Source organism: Megalopta genalis, chromosome 13 (genome assembly GCF_051020955.1).
Source record: "Megalopta genalis isolate 19385.01 chromosome 13, iyMegGena1_principal, whole genome shotgun sequence".
Lineage (NCBI taxonomy): Eukaryota > Metazoa > Arthropoda > Insecta > Hymenoptera > Halictidae > Megalopta > Megalopta genalis.
In genome coordinates, this window is record NC_135025.1 from 602,441 (window position 1) to 617,919 (window position 15,479).

The window sequence follows — 15,479 nt, forward strand, 5'->3', positions numbered from 1 at the left end:
CGACGATTCGTGTTAAAATAAAAAACCAATAATGTATTTTTGTAAATAAATACACAATCCTCGTTATAAAATACGATTTTGTTCATTTTCACCAAACACAGTTTATTATGAATTACAAAATATTAACATAACTGATTTCTGATCTTTTCTTTTACAATTCCTGACATTATCAAAATTTTACTATAAAAGCATTTCGATAAGCATCTTTACTGAAGCTTAAATTATAATAGAAATCATGCGAAGTTTGAGGAAATGTTACGTGAAAATTCACAATTTAATAGCTCAAAATAGCTGAAAGTTAACAAACTTTTAGACGATATTCTAGTCGATGATCACTAATTGCCAGTTTTCAAAGTATTAAATGGATCGTTTATTTCATCGATGTATGATTTTCGGAGTGTGTCGGTATACGGAAAAAGTATTTACGTCAGTTTTCCTGAGTGGGTGAAATGCACTGGGCGCCCTAAAGAGCCTCGAATAGAAGGAAAACTGTGTATTGACCCCTTATTCCTGATATCCTATTTCATCCCTCAAATCCTCGCGTCAAAGCGTAGGTGGAGCTTATCTTGGTTCAGTTTTCGTTCACCTCGGAATGACGGAATCTAAGCATGGAGGATTTCGAACGTAAATCTAGCGAAACGTAATAAAATTAACAGTAATTCTTTTCTCGACGTATTGCATTCGAAAGAGAATCTTTGAATGTTTATTATCAAGAAATGCACAGATTAGATAACACGTTTTTAGCTCCGTGCAGCATAATAGAACTTCTAATACTCTATCGGAGCGTAATGAAACTTTTAATAGGATATAGAAAGTTCGCCTCGATTCTAGTTCGTATAAACTAGCTCATAATTATGTATATTTGTGCAAAAGTTCGTAATCCTATAAATATTTTTTCGGAATTATCAATGCTCTATAGTCCCTGTAATGTCTTACAAGAGTATATTACTTCCATAACCGAAAAGCGACACATAAACTAATTCGATAAATTTATGCGTTGCTATTTATATAAATTAACAAGATTTGTAGATTTGCAGCTCTGTAGATACAGGAAGAAGCTGCAAATTTGGTTGAAAATTGTTTTTCATAACTCCCACTGGTCATTATATGTTGCACGAGAAAGAAAATTCTCTTCAAAGAACTCGTTAAAAATAAGACTGCATTAGGACACGAACAAAAAGGATATTTGTGAGTTTACTCTGCTGGCATAGAGAGTGTCATAATTATAGGGAAGTTCGGATTACGTTGACACTTCTTTGAATGCAAGATATCATATGTTACCCAGAATGGGTATAGATAGGATTTCAGGCGTTTTGGCGATGAAATCTGGCATCCTTGCGAAGGAGATCGATGCACCGCGAAATAGCCTCGCACTGATCTATGAAACCTATCCCCTTCTTTGCCCTGCCATTCGCATGCTTAGCAAGGATCTCGGCTCGATTTATGGCCCCACAGTATAATCAACGACTAGATATAAGAATATATCTAATATTCAGTATGCTCTCGTGGCCTGGTTCTCCGAAGAACTAACAGCCCATTACCACTTTCATATTGTTGTCAACCAATGGATTCTTGAAGCGGTGCTTATCGCGCTACAAGATAACCGCTTTCAGCGTCGATCACGCGTATTTTACGCAGCCACGTTTATTTAAGTTTACTCGTTGGACGATCTATGGTAAAAGGGCTTTTGCGTAAACCGTATTATTGTATCGTCGTGTATGCTGTATAATTAGGCTTTTTGTGTACAATGGATTTTTTTGTGCGTAGTGGGATTTTTGGGTGAAACGAGCTCCAATGTAATATAAAAATTTCTTTGGCACGGCTACTCGACAATGGCGTCGGTGATCTGAAACTGCACTGAAAAACAGAATGAACTGTGTCGAAGAAGTGGAAGAAGAGTGTGCGAAGAGTGTTATGAAAACTTTTCTCGTGTCTTAGTTGCTCGGTTGTAGTATCCTTTTGTACAAGCCTTGACTTTATTACCCATAAAGAACTAACGTTATTTTCACGCCTTCTGAATCACTGTTACACTTCGGTATCAAGAACAATGATTTTTGTATTCAATTTTGTCCATTTCTTTCTTGCTAGATTGTTTAACAAAAGTGTTTTCTCAACTTTCTGTAATTTCTATGTAAAATATGCTCGTCGATTAGATGTACATTCATATTTTCTAAAAAAAAAGACATTCGTTTTGTTTTTTAAAGAGGAAGAATTTTTACTTTTCAACGTATCTTCCAACGGACAATTTCCTTTTACGAGAGAATTGGAGCTTAATGTTAGAAGCGAAGGTAAGCTCGCGGGAATGTTGAAAACTTGAAAACAAATGTGATATTTCTCTCAAACCTTACAGTTCAATCTTCTCGTTACGCGAACCGCACCCACGCCAACAGATTTAATCCGAGATAAATTCAGCCACAAGATACTTTGCTTAAACCAACTGGGAGAGAAGTTTTCATAGTGTTCAAGAATTGTTCTTTAAGTCGGATCAAGTCTAAAGTCGGATTAAAATATCCGCTTACTTGAAACAGAGATTCGTCTAGATTCCGGCGTACAGATCAATTCGGGAAATCGACGTATTTCAAGCTTTATGCTTAGAAGTTCGTTCAATTTTCCGATAACTTTCAAATTCCAAACGAAGAAGATTGGAAAAGATTTACTTTTAGAAATGTTTTGTTCCGGAAAACGGATTATATACGAGCAACGATCGTACCAACGCGTGTACACTGACACGTTGCAAAAGCCGATCTTTTTACTGCTTCGTATTCTAATGAGATAGCCGTGCACGATGTAACCTACCTCTGTAACGTAAATTTTAAGTTAATCTGAATATACAGCGTGACATTTTAACCAGTTTTACGCTTGTTTATATATTCGCATTACAATTTTCCGAAAACTAAGCTTTTATAAATCATTTTCTGAATTTTAGGAAAATTATATTTAATATCAAATGGAAATGGAATGGCTAAATATTTTTTCCAGGACCTTGCTTTTTTCCAAACATCGTCTTTATTGTTTACTGTATTTTTTACGAAAATAAACCAAAATATCGATTACGTATCGCGTATTTATTCAATGTAGGCGCAATTTAAAGTTGACAAGACACTTTTATATTCGTGTCGTAGCAATTGAGGTTCGAACCATCTCGTTTTTAGCATTAATTCGTTACTATTGCTTCGTGCCAAATACTTGTTGCCAGATTTAGCTTCACGTTTCCATAGCGAATTGTTTTAATCCTCCTAGCAGCTGTAGTATTTTGGTTTCGCAAACCAACGCGAATATTCCTCAGCGGATAGATTCTCGGGAATATTACGTGCACGCGGCGCCAGAAACATATTGCGTAGGCACGAACAAACACGCAAGACGCTACAGCATAATCGAAATTTTAATGCAACGAATCTTTCGCTGCAAATATTCGCGTCGGTCCATGGAATGCTCAAAACAGTTCTTTTTATTTCGCCCCGGAGGCGAAACGCAATAGTTTGCAGGTGTTCTAGAAACTTAAGCGAAAAAGTGTTTACGATGGCCCTTACGGTTAACTCGTAAACAAGACCAGTATATTTCCCTGTGGCTACGTTCTCATTTTTTTGTTTCCGGTGTGGTGTTGCTCGAGAGGATGACTTAACGAATTTTTTTCAGACATAATTATTTCAAGTGGAAACGGTAAAATCGTTTCACCAATTGTGAGAACAAGTTATTAGATCGCTAAAACGCATCAGATAAAAGCATACAACACGGGTCAAGTATGACACAAGTATGTTGGTCTTCTGCCAAACAGTCGGTTATCCGGAGATTAAAGAATCATCAATTTGCTCCCGAATAAATTCTCCCCTTTGAAAAATTCTCCTTCTCGTAAGAGTGAAAGAATCAAAAGAGAGGCGTAAAGATTTGTTATGAAATTATTTACAACTCTAATATAATTAGAAAAGTAAGTGAAAATTGTAATTGCTTAAAGAATGAGATTTAAGTTGTAACGTTGGTTAGATTTGTGCACATCGAAACATTTCCCCGATATCTTTTGAAAAATTCATCCGGTAGGAACAAACGAAAGAGGTTTGCATTAGTTATGAAGATTGAAATGCTCGTGAAACTCGCGTAGATAAGAAGATTCTTACGGCGACTTCGCCGTTCAACAATGGGAAGAAAGGGAATAATTGGATTGCAACACGAGACAATATTTAAAATTCGGTTTTATCTCTGTAAAAGGAAACTCGTCCTTGCGCGAGCTCTTTTATAATCCATTCGTCAGAATCGAATCTTGCGGGTAGAGTTAACAATGCGCTTGGAAAAAGTTTAATCCACCGGCGTTCTCTGTTTGCATGCATCGGTGCGATTATTGGGGGAACAATAATGTGAGAATACAGACTTTCGAATCGGAATTTAAACGTTAGAAATCTCTCGCCGAGGATTCGGTTTAATTAAGCCGTAAAAAGAAAGCTATGCGGATGCCAAGTGGTATAAAACGCTGAAAATTAGGATTTTATTATGGAAACTTAATCCATCGAGCACCGGTTTCTTTAATTAGTCTTAGCGTTTTATGAGGAAATATTCGCTTCAAAATTGTACAAACAAGAGCAAATTTACTAGATAATAAAGTTGGGCTTCAACGAGGGAAGAAAATGTTTCCTGACGAAAATGAAACTTTCTAATTGGTGGAGATTGGCCATAATAATGAATATTTGTGACGTTACGCGTGTCTCCGAAAACCATTACCGTCACCGGTAACGTGCTGTCGAACATTACAAATTACTCCACAATAGCGTGAAAATGGAGATTTTGAAGAAGGGGAAATCCTAGATTGGACTTTGAAGAAATTCAATTAACCATTCCCGAATTGGGAATCGTTACGATATTAACACATTCTTATCGGAAAAACGAAAATTCTCGTTTTCACCCTAACCTAATAACCTAAAATAAAAATAGCCCGATGCGAATGCACTTGCGAATGCATATCGACACTGAGATGTTACATTTTCGGACCTTTGCAGGTTTCGTATACGCGTGTGTTTCTGCAGTATTGCTCGAGTAACAATGTACAATTGGTTCCTCGCATCCTTTTCTCGATGTCCTCATGCTGCCTATTACGTTTGTTCCAAACGGAACGATTCCATCTTTGACTTCGCGTACCCTGTTTCTTTGAAATGGAAAAGAAGTCATTGCGATCGATTGTTCATCGAATAATTAAGTTGTTTCGATTACGCGAAACGAAGAAGTCCCGCCAAAATTTTTTCTAGAAATAGTTGCGAGTCGAATTTCGCTTCCTGTGGAAAGAATTTTTGCTTGGAGTAAACGTTAACTTACCCGTGGGACTCGGCGTCAGCTCCTGCATGGATACCTTCACGTGAATGTCGTACCGCTCGAAAAGACTCAATTTTCGACCCCTCGTGCTCTTCTGAAGCAGGTTGACGGCGTACGTAACCGCTTTTATGTAGTCTCTCACACCAAACGACTTGTGCGGCACCAACATGCCCACCTGGTTTGAAAAGACCATTCATTCACGTAAGAAAAGTTATTCGTTAAAACCGCCATTACTAAAGCGTCGTTAAACGATCCTATCTTTTGTTGATATTTAATAATTTCAATTCACCCACTGCGCCCGATTAACGACTCTGCGGTTCAACAAAATATAATTTATTATTTAGCTAGAAATATAATCACGAATGCTTTTATTCACATTCTAATAACAACCATGGATTATCGGTACAATAACTGGTACTAATAACTTAAATTCTGAAAATATTTGTACACTTTTGCAGGAAATTTACTCATTTTTAACATAAATACATACCTAACCATTTTTGTCGTAAAATGCAAAAAATCCATTATCTAGTTATTATTTCAATTAACAAGAGAAGCGAGCTTTAATTTCAAAAAATTAAAATTGTTCAATTTCAACAAATTTCACACATTTTTATAGCATTGCAATTGTAGTAGATATTTGGATGAAAAATCCTTTATACTTATACAATTCGTATGTTTCATTACGTTCCGATTTCAGTTCACGTGAAAGTTGTATTTCCTTGAATAATCGCATGCAAGATTTTAATCGAATAGTTTCAGTAGATACAGCATAATGTTTCAGCAAATGAATTCCACAATATCATTTTATTTCACAGATGTCCAAGATAAACATCTTCGTAGCAGATAAGAAGAGTCAACCGAGAACTTCATAGACACTTTAGCTGAATGAACCGATAATAAGGCGACGACGTGACGACGATGCAATTTATGTCGACCATCCTCGCCGGTGCTTTGCGACCCTTTCAAAAAGATATGAAAGATATCTTGGGGTACTCGAGCAGCTTATGGAGCCCGAATAAAAAGCAAATGTGCACACAATTGCTAATTGTGTTTACTATGTTGAATGGTATGTACTATGTAATAGTTTGTATTACTATTGTTCAGTGTGAAGACGTACATCACACGATTTAATTTTTATTGTAAATCGAGCGGTAAGAAAAATTTCAAAATAGAATTTTGTATTTCTTTAGAAGGATCATTATGTACATTTTTGATAATATCAAGATTTAGACAAATTCCAAGACATGGCATGTGACGGAATCTATTATTGTTAATTGTTGCAAACTTTTCCATAAATTCAAGAGTTTCTAATGAGTTAAATAACTGAAAGCGTTTTATAACGAACCAATAATTTAATTTATAACATTACATACCAATAATATGTACATATACCACGATTTCGCAGCTTTATTTAAATAACTATTTTAATTAACGAAATGTCCGCGATACTTATGGATTGGGATGTACGTATGGTCAAGTTTACATATAGATTCTGAAAATGAAATAAGACTGACAATCTTCTAGAGTAATAGTTTCCTATGGGAAAACTCGAATCGAATGGTGCACGAAGGCTATCAAATATTACTCGGCAAGTACATTATATTTTCAGGAAGGAGCTCCGATTATCAAGCTAGACACAGTGATTGGTAAGCATTAAATATTCAAAGGTACAGAAAAGTGCATCGAGAGCGTTCGCTTTATTACCACGAGAATGGATCAGGTCGCACCTGTTGCTGAAATCGATCGCGGTGAATGAATGGAGCGTAGGCAGAAACTGGACAGTAAGTTGCACTTCTGACTAGCAGCCAGCAAACTTCCCCTGGAGCGGGTTGCATCTTTCGTCACTGCAGCCGCGACAGGAAGTGTCTTCACAATGGCAGCCGCAGCCCGGGTATAACCGTAACCATAAATAAAGAAAACGCTGTGCATGCAAGCTCGCGGGTACACGCAAAGAAATACTCCACTTATTTCTGTGCCTTCGTTTTCGAGGTTATATCGTTGATTAGAAATGTAAATTATTCCCGCATCACAATTAGAAACTGCGCTCCAGCTCCCTTTAGAACGGGCCGCCATAATTGCAGCGGTTTTCGCGCCAGTTTAATTTAACGTTTCAAAAATTGGCCGGTCTTCTTTCTCTACGTTCCTTATCTACCCGTCTGCCCATTATCTCACCTTTCTTTGCCGACTCTTATCTCGCGTCTTCTTCTTTTATTGAAAGTAATTAAGTATAATATGCAGCTTCTCGTGGCACTTTTATTTTAATACTCCTCTTTGGTTTACCGTTTACTGTTTACCGTTGTAAATAAGTTAGAGTTTCGTTTATGTTACAGATTCGTTGTTTCTTTCGCGTTCAATTTTTTTTCCTTCTCTCTTTTTCGTATCCCTTTCACTTTCATTTATACCGTTTCTCGTTTTTTCTGTCTTATCATTTATTATTACACCTTCTCAATGTCTTTCATAATTCTTCTCGGTTGTTATAATATTTTAGTGGTGAAAGTATAGCAGTAGCTACTTTCCACCGTGTGGAACATCTTAAAATTCACCAGCAAATTAGTGACAAGAACTGCACATTCAACGCTGTTGAAATATAAAAAATGTTACGAACATATTTCTACAGAAATAGTGCACCACGTTTTTTAATATAAAGCAGAACGAGCTTGTCCCCGAGTTTACGTTCGCTCAACAAAGAATGAAAATATTGAATAATGCAAAGGGAAAAATACGGCATGCCCCGCAAATCTCATTTGCTGTAGACTGCGCGAACGCGAAAGAAATGCTGCTCTTGTTGACAGACACAAAAATCTTTTATTCCCAGTAAAAATCGTATAATACGTTTTAAAGTTGATAAAAGAAAATACGACTTTACAGCTATCACATTTCATACTTTTCACAGTTTCATGCTTTTGTATTCGCTCCGAATTGAAAAGTCAAATTAAGTCTAAACCATGTTGCATGTCTCGCGTAGCTTTGAAGCTTTAAATATCATTGCGCGGATTCTATCCCCTGTTGAAGGAAAAAGGAAACGTAAAACCCAAATTTGATGCATCGTGAATTCAGTGTAAAAATATGAACTTTACATTTCTCACGTTTCTTTCCTGTTCCTAGTTCTATCAACCTTCTAACAATTGACAACAGGATCACAGAAGACCAAGACTGGTGTCATACGTGACTCGTACAAGATTAAGATTTGGATTAAGATTTGAAAGATGTTGAACACGTGACATATATATTACACGTGTGATATATATATATATATATAAATCTAAATCGTTAAAAAGTTAAATGACACATATTCACAAGGGTGTGCTGAAACGTTTCATTATTTCGTTATTCGTCGAAATCTGACGTGATTTTTAGACAGATGGAAATGCTTTTAAGTTTTAAGAGATGTTCCATAAATCTAATATTACAGGATTTTAAAGAAGCACTGTTTGATATCGTAGTGAAGTAGCTCATCCTTTATGAAATACGAGGCAGATTCTTTTCCAAGCATTCCATATGACCGTTCCTTGGGAGACGAGATTGTTGAATCTTTTAACGTTCCTTTTTCGGAGAAAGAGCAAAGTCGTTCGGTGGCACGGAGAAACTTCTAAAAAAACTGGATCTACCTTGAGTCATAAAAAAGCATCGAGATTGCTTGCTAACAGGATCTTCGGTAGCGGAATGGGCGGTAGATTTGTTGGCTAAAGTTTTCCACGAACAAATATTATGAAACAACTAAATATAAATATTCAGGATCACTTAATTACGCGCGAATTGGAATGGAAAGCGGAGAGCTCACAGAAGACGAACATATTTGTTTCGCCACCACACGACCGGTGGTCGCATTTGCAAACGCATTTGTAATGAAAAATTGTAACGAATCTCTCTACGTTCGAGAAGCAAATGGTTCGGTTATCAGAATATCGGCGCATCGGAAATCATACCCACGTTCAGATCAGCGATATTGTCAGTATGCGGCGCGTGGGTTATTTTCAGCGGCGGTAGCGAAGTGGTCGTCGTCGTGGTGGTGGTGTAGGGCCTTTGCCTCGTCGAATTCGGAAATCTGCCTTCGCCGAGCTTCACGCCACCTCCGCGACCGTACCCCGATTCCTTGATTTGCGGCCTCCTGTCGCTGTTTCCAATCTGAATGCCGCTACTGCTCCTAGTCACCACGTCGGTTTGAAGGGTGGCGACTGCCAGCAACGCCATCAACAGTGACACCATCGCGTACAACGACCATGGGGCGGTCATTTTTCAGCCGCTTTCTTCGGGCCGCAGTCTGGAACGCTTATTAAGAACTCCGGCCGGCTCTTTCACACCTGTGTCACCCGTTTTCGCCGCCGCTATGATTCGCGAGTTCCCATTCAGAAAGATTGAGGGCTCACTCGCGGCGCGACGCCGTTTTCGCATCAGAATACGCATACTTCGCGCTTCGACGAGCCGTCATCGCGTGCCGCCGCACCTGAAACAGAAATTGCTACGGTTAGAGGTGGCGAGCATGTTTCTCGGTACGGATGGAACATTTTATAGCAGCGAAAGTTACCGAGATTCCGCAGAGAATTCATAAAAAGAAGTTCCACGCGTGGAGTCTGTTTGTTAAAAGCATTTCGCTTTAGTCACCGGACTTTCTTTTAACTCGCTGTAGCTTGAATTTTGTATGTAAATCCATCCAAAAGTACGAGGACATCTGCTTATTTAGTATAAACTGTTATTTGTCATTCAGTTTAGGTAATGTCATATTGTCGAAAGTACGTATTAAGTTACGAGCGTTTGTCGTTAATGCAATTTCTTAATGCATGGAACCAAATAGGATCGGAAATAATAGAAAAACTAATAAAAAGAACACGGTGGATGAATCGACCGAGAAAAAATTTTCATACGTTGTATTTTATGTGTTGGGTAAATATTCTTAGGGACATATCTTAAATAATAAAGAAAAACGCGAACTGCGGATGAATTTATGATCACGATTTGATGATTTCTTATAACGCTCCTTAAACCTCTGTCGGAAGAATATTTCTTCAATTTTTGCAGCAGTGAATCAATGAACGAGGACTGTGTTTCTGTAATATAATGAAATTGTTATTAAATATGTTTTTATACTTCAACCGATGAATAACGAATATTCGTACATGAACAAGTTTGAATGACCACGATCATGATATTTTACGGCTAACGACTTCACTCTGTCCAGCTGCGACATGTCGTGTACTAGAGATTGTTAACGAGCACCTTGTCTCTGTTAGTTTGACGCTCGAGCAATTTCACGAACCTGCGTCGACAGCTTCGCGTATTACAGGAATTCAGAAATGTCATTGGTGCATTTCTGAATTCTAAGCTCTATTTGGTCGTCACCCCGAAGGAAGAACGTTCCACGACGATCCACGAACGTTCCTCGTGGTGGTGGAGGAAACCTTTTGTTCGCGATGAAATGCACGCGGAAATTTTGACGATCAGGATTTTACGTAACCGTGTCGAGTTTAGCCGTGTCTCCTAACGGTAGAATTTATTATGGCATTGTTCTGCGAGTTGGCCGTAGAAACAGGCACGAACGAACTTTAGTACGGCCTTGTAATCTGACTGTGACGGACGCTCGGTATTTCGAATAGTCACGCTAACTAAACGGAACTTAAGCTTTAAGTTACAGATAATGGTGTTACATCGTTAGTAGACTGCGGCAATCCTATTTTCACGTCGGATAAAAATTTTCGAAGTCAATCGTGAGAAACATAAGTCAGATGGAAGTGTCTTTCTCCGTTTAATAATTTTAACAAGTTGAAAATATTGTAACAGTTTACTAACATTTCTCTAATGTTTTTACTGTTTTGTATTTAACCCAAATATCTCCTCCAATAATAATGTTACGACAAATTTTCTTACATGAAATTTTGACTAGTATCAACGGACGAATGCGATGCAAAAAGTAGTTTTTTCCAAGGTTTTTGGTGTTTTCAACGTCACAAATGTTAATTGGTGACAGTTCATTAAATTCTAAAATGAATGCCTTTATAAGAATGAAATTAAATCTGCTCGGTGTGTCGTAAATAATGTACTCCCGTTTTTCTGGAACGAAGAATTTTAATTACGACTGTGGTGGAGTCGTTTCGGTAGTCGGCGTGTGTTAAGCCAATCCTAATTTGAGTAATAGAGGATAGCCGGGTCCGATTAAAGACAGTTAATTGCCCGAAGTCCCGTTTCCATTTCAGTGTTATTGGCGTTATCTGGGTTGTATAGCTTCGCCAAGACCAGAATCGTTAAGCAGTTAGAGAGAGGGACTTGAGAAGGACAACAAGAAACGAGATAAGAGATCGTCTCATCACGACTCTCTGAACCAAACAATCTTTTATTACACAAGTTTCTGCTTTCTTATAATTTTAACTTATAATAATGGTGCTCCAACGATGATATCGTTTAACGCATCCTTGGATTTATAAATTTGAGTAAATATTGTCAAAAGATTTTAGTGCAATAAGTACGAATTTGGGTTTAGAAAACGATTACTGAAAGTTACGCATCCGAAAAAGGGGCAGATTTGTCGAACAGTATAATAATGTTTATACAAGCGAATAATTAACATTACGATATAGAAACATGATAACATAAGGTGCGTAAATTTATGTACAACACGCGTAACAAATGTCATAATTAAATTCAGATAGCTGCGTTATATTGTTGCGAATTTTCTTCATTAGTAATTAAATAGGTCACGTTTATTCGAGTTTAGCACTATTCGATGTATTTAGTGAAAATCTGATTCATATTGAATTATTCTCTAATAATATCTTCCAATTTCCATCGGACGATCCAGTTTATCAAGTGACAGATATCACTCCTCTTCCCCGAGTAATATTCTTGTCACAGAAGGCTAATGCATATCTAGAAAAAAAGTCATTATGAATTTCTAATGAAAAATGGAATAAAATAAAATGAATCTTTCATGCGCCCGTAATATCTGGGGAATCGATATGCAGATGTATTCATGATTTTATTTTGTCACCGTGGAAATCGTTTGGGGATTTTCATCGTTAAACCTTTAGCGGAAATTTTTCGAGCAAATACAAATAAAAATTTCCATTTAAAAGATTGTCAGTCTGGGTAAGCTGAAAAGATTATTAATATGAATTCGATGACACATTATTTCGAACGTGATTCAATCCGAAGCTTAAAGTGGACAATTCGTTGATTATTAAATTCGGTAGATTTTCACTTTCTTTTTAATCTTCTTTCGCTCCTACTTTAATCCTCCAGTTCGTGCAACAGTCGCAACGATCCCACCGTAAATTAAATCGTTGGCAAAAAATACCCGCGCCATCTTGACAGGGAAGAAAGGAGACTAAGGGAGAATGAGGTTCGCGCGCATCATATTTAGAAAATGTCCTCGGTTCTGCAGTCGATGCATGTCGAAGAGTTGTCGTTGATATTCCGGACACGGGAAGCAGACACATGGAATTTTCACTGTTCTCGAACGTTGAAGTTCCTCGAGTTAAAAGCGGTAGCTATCATGCCTGCCAAGCATTTGCGTTCATTTACGTGTATTAGCAGCATTTAATGCAGAGTGCACAGTCTATTGAATTATTCAAGGTGAATGAAATTGGCTATAATTTCCGGTAGATGCCCGGAATTCTCTGGTTACAGAACGAGTCAATTTTTTTCAACAGGGAGAATTTAGGGAAGCGATGCTACGAAATATCTTAACATCGTCGAAACAATTTCATCGTTCGAATAGTTGTATCGGGAAAATACAAAAATCGCATCTTTCGAAAATGGTAATTTTGTATTTTAGAAAGTACTTACAGCAGGATCGGGTAAAGAATTAGGATTAAATTACGAACATATGTATAAACTATACATAACAAATAAAAAAAAACATTCATCTCTATAAGTCCTCGTATAGCGCTCAAGTAAATAATTAATTTAATTTCTGTTTCGAAATGTGGTGATATGTTTAATCTTTCTTTTAACTGATATTTACTCGCGTATGAAATAGTGGATATAACAAAATAGATCGTTGAATAAATATAGATCGATGATTAGCTGAAAATCTGATGTACAACTGCCTCTCGCAGAAAGAATGAATTCGATGGAAGAAATTCTTAAGGAAATATCGTGAAGAATAATAAGAAAGAAATAAGAATTCTGTTATTACTGAACATCTAAACGCCACGCTTGTTGCCGATTTATTAAAGGAAGGCAGCAGCGAGGCGCTAGGTAAGTCACATTTTATTCGCTATAATCCTTCAGTCGAGAACCATTTCGGGAGTAAAACGTTTCTCGCGGAAATCCAGCACGCTAGAAGATTAAATTAAAAAGGCGATCGCGGCAGATGTGCACAGGGAACAATCGTATCGCAGGTTCCTTCGGATCTGGGTTTGCGTGAGTTTCCACGTCAAGATTTACCGCAACTCGGTTTCAGCGATTATTTCAACTATCGCATTCCTCGGAAGTTCACCCGAATAATTTCTATTCCCATGCAACGTATCTCCTCCGGTCTTTTCGCTCGACGAGCGAAAGATCACCAGTTATACCGAAATAAATTCTACCATTGGATGCAAGTAGTAACTCAGTGGCGAACGTCGGTTCCAAGAAAAATATCTGCAAATATTTGAGAGCTTAATTGTGATGTCCTTGTCTTTCTTAGTGGCAAGTCGACTGAAAAAACTTTTTCCACGAGGAATTATCTCTGAGAGAGAGAGAGAGAGAGAGAGAGAGAGTTCTACGTTGCACATTATTGTCACTGTCGTTAGCACTCAACATAAATAACTTTGGCGGCAGTGCTGTCAACAAGCAGTATCGAAAGACGATGCCGCTAATCCGGCCGCTTGTCAAAGTTTTTGATTTAATTTCGTGCCTTATCAAACGTGATTAATAAACTCTCTTAAAGCCGTAGAATGTTCGTCCAGCTCGAATGTCCTCGAAGCAGAATGGAATGTAATTACCAACTTCCTCCGCATAATACAATTGCTAACGCATCTGCCACGTGTAAACGTCGCCAGGACAAGGCCAAAAATTAATTGATGATATACGGTGCTTGCTTTACGAGAAATTCACAATAATTTCACGACGAGAATTATTTGAATTATCGTTGGAGTAAGCTTCTTGGGAAGCCCGCTAAAGTCGCTAATCCAACTACATTTACAGAGAACAATTGCAGAATCCCATCGGAAAATGAGAATGTGCAAATCCCATATTTCATCATTGTTTAACTAACCACTTTGGATTATCGGCTGCCCTTTTTATTTTTAAATGTCCTTCCAGAGCACGATTTTAATTCTTAGGTTGTTCGGAAAGTTTGTTTCAAATCTTTTGTTCAAATTCGAATTCAATGAAACGAACTCTACAAAATATGAAACGACCTTTCCGAACAACCTAACACACAATTTATTTTTAAATAAACTATATATTAAGTTTTTCGGAAAGTTTGTTTCGGACCTTTTAACTAGCATTGCTTCGGCAATACAAGCACATTCCTGTTGATATTTTAGAAGAACTTTTGATAATTTAGAAGAGATATTTATAGGAGAACCTGTGTTGAACTAAATGTTTGAACAGCACATAATACGATCGATAAATTATGTTCGAATTTGATCTTAAAGTACTGGTCGACACAGCGTACAAGTTAATACTAATTACCAGTTGTGAACAGGTGGTTGCTTGACGATTTTCCAGATTCAACTGATCAAGTAGTTACCGTTCTTGCCACATCTTCGAAGGAAATACAGCGTCTCGTAATTAAACGCGATATCGATCGACGATATTCGATATTGAGTACCAAAGTATGGCAGAACGCTGAGATGAATTCGATTCGATGGGGCGAGCACAACGAAGGATATTAAATTTCAATTAATCCGGGTAATGATAAATGCAAATTATATCGGTCCGTTAGAATCTATAATTCCTGAGATATGATTTCGTAGAAACGAGGAATCGATGTAGTCTACAGATGTCGCACAGTGGTCTCGATCGAGTTTCTAGCGGGTCAAAAATCGAAGCCCATAGATTATTACCAATTAGTACTTTTACTCGTCTCCTAATCTATTGTATCAATTAAAAAATTCAACCTGGTAATATTATATCCTCGATGCTTCTCTACAACTATAATTATAAGTTTCGAGTAAATTATTTCTTTAAGAAACCAGATTCTCCTTTTGCAGACAGAACAACACAGTTCGTTTTGGGAAATTTGACTCGCTAAAATCGTA

The 15,479-nt window shown here is 37.4% G+C and overlaps 1 protein-coding gene across 6 annotated transcripts in view; it reads right to left on the minus strand.

Annotated features, from left to right (window-relative positions):
- The window catches only part of Nmdar2 (glutamate ionotropic receptor NMDA type subunit 2), a 232,921-nt gene that overhangs the window by 115,485 nt on the left and 101,957 nt on the right, over nt 1–15,479 (minus strand). For all 6 annotated transcript variants that reach the window (XM_033484377.2, XM_033484380.2, XM_033484376.2 and 3 more), the window contains exons 2-3: nt 9,229–9,742; nt 5,299–5,470 (exon numbers count right to left, since the gene is read on the minus strand). In XM_033484377.2, coding sequence (XP_033340268.2) covers nt 5,299–5,470; nt 9,229–9,531 — 475 coding nt within the window. In that variant the 5' untranslated portion in view covers nt 9,532–9,742. The remainder of the gene's footprint in view (nt 1–5,298; nt 5,471–9,228; nt 9,743–15,479) is intronic.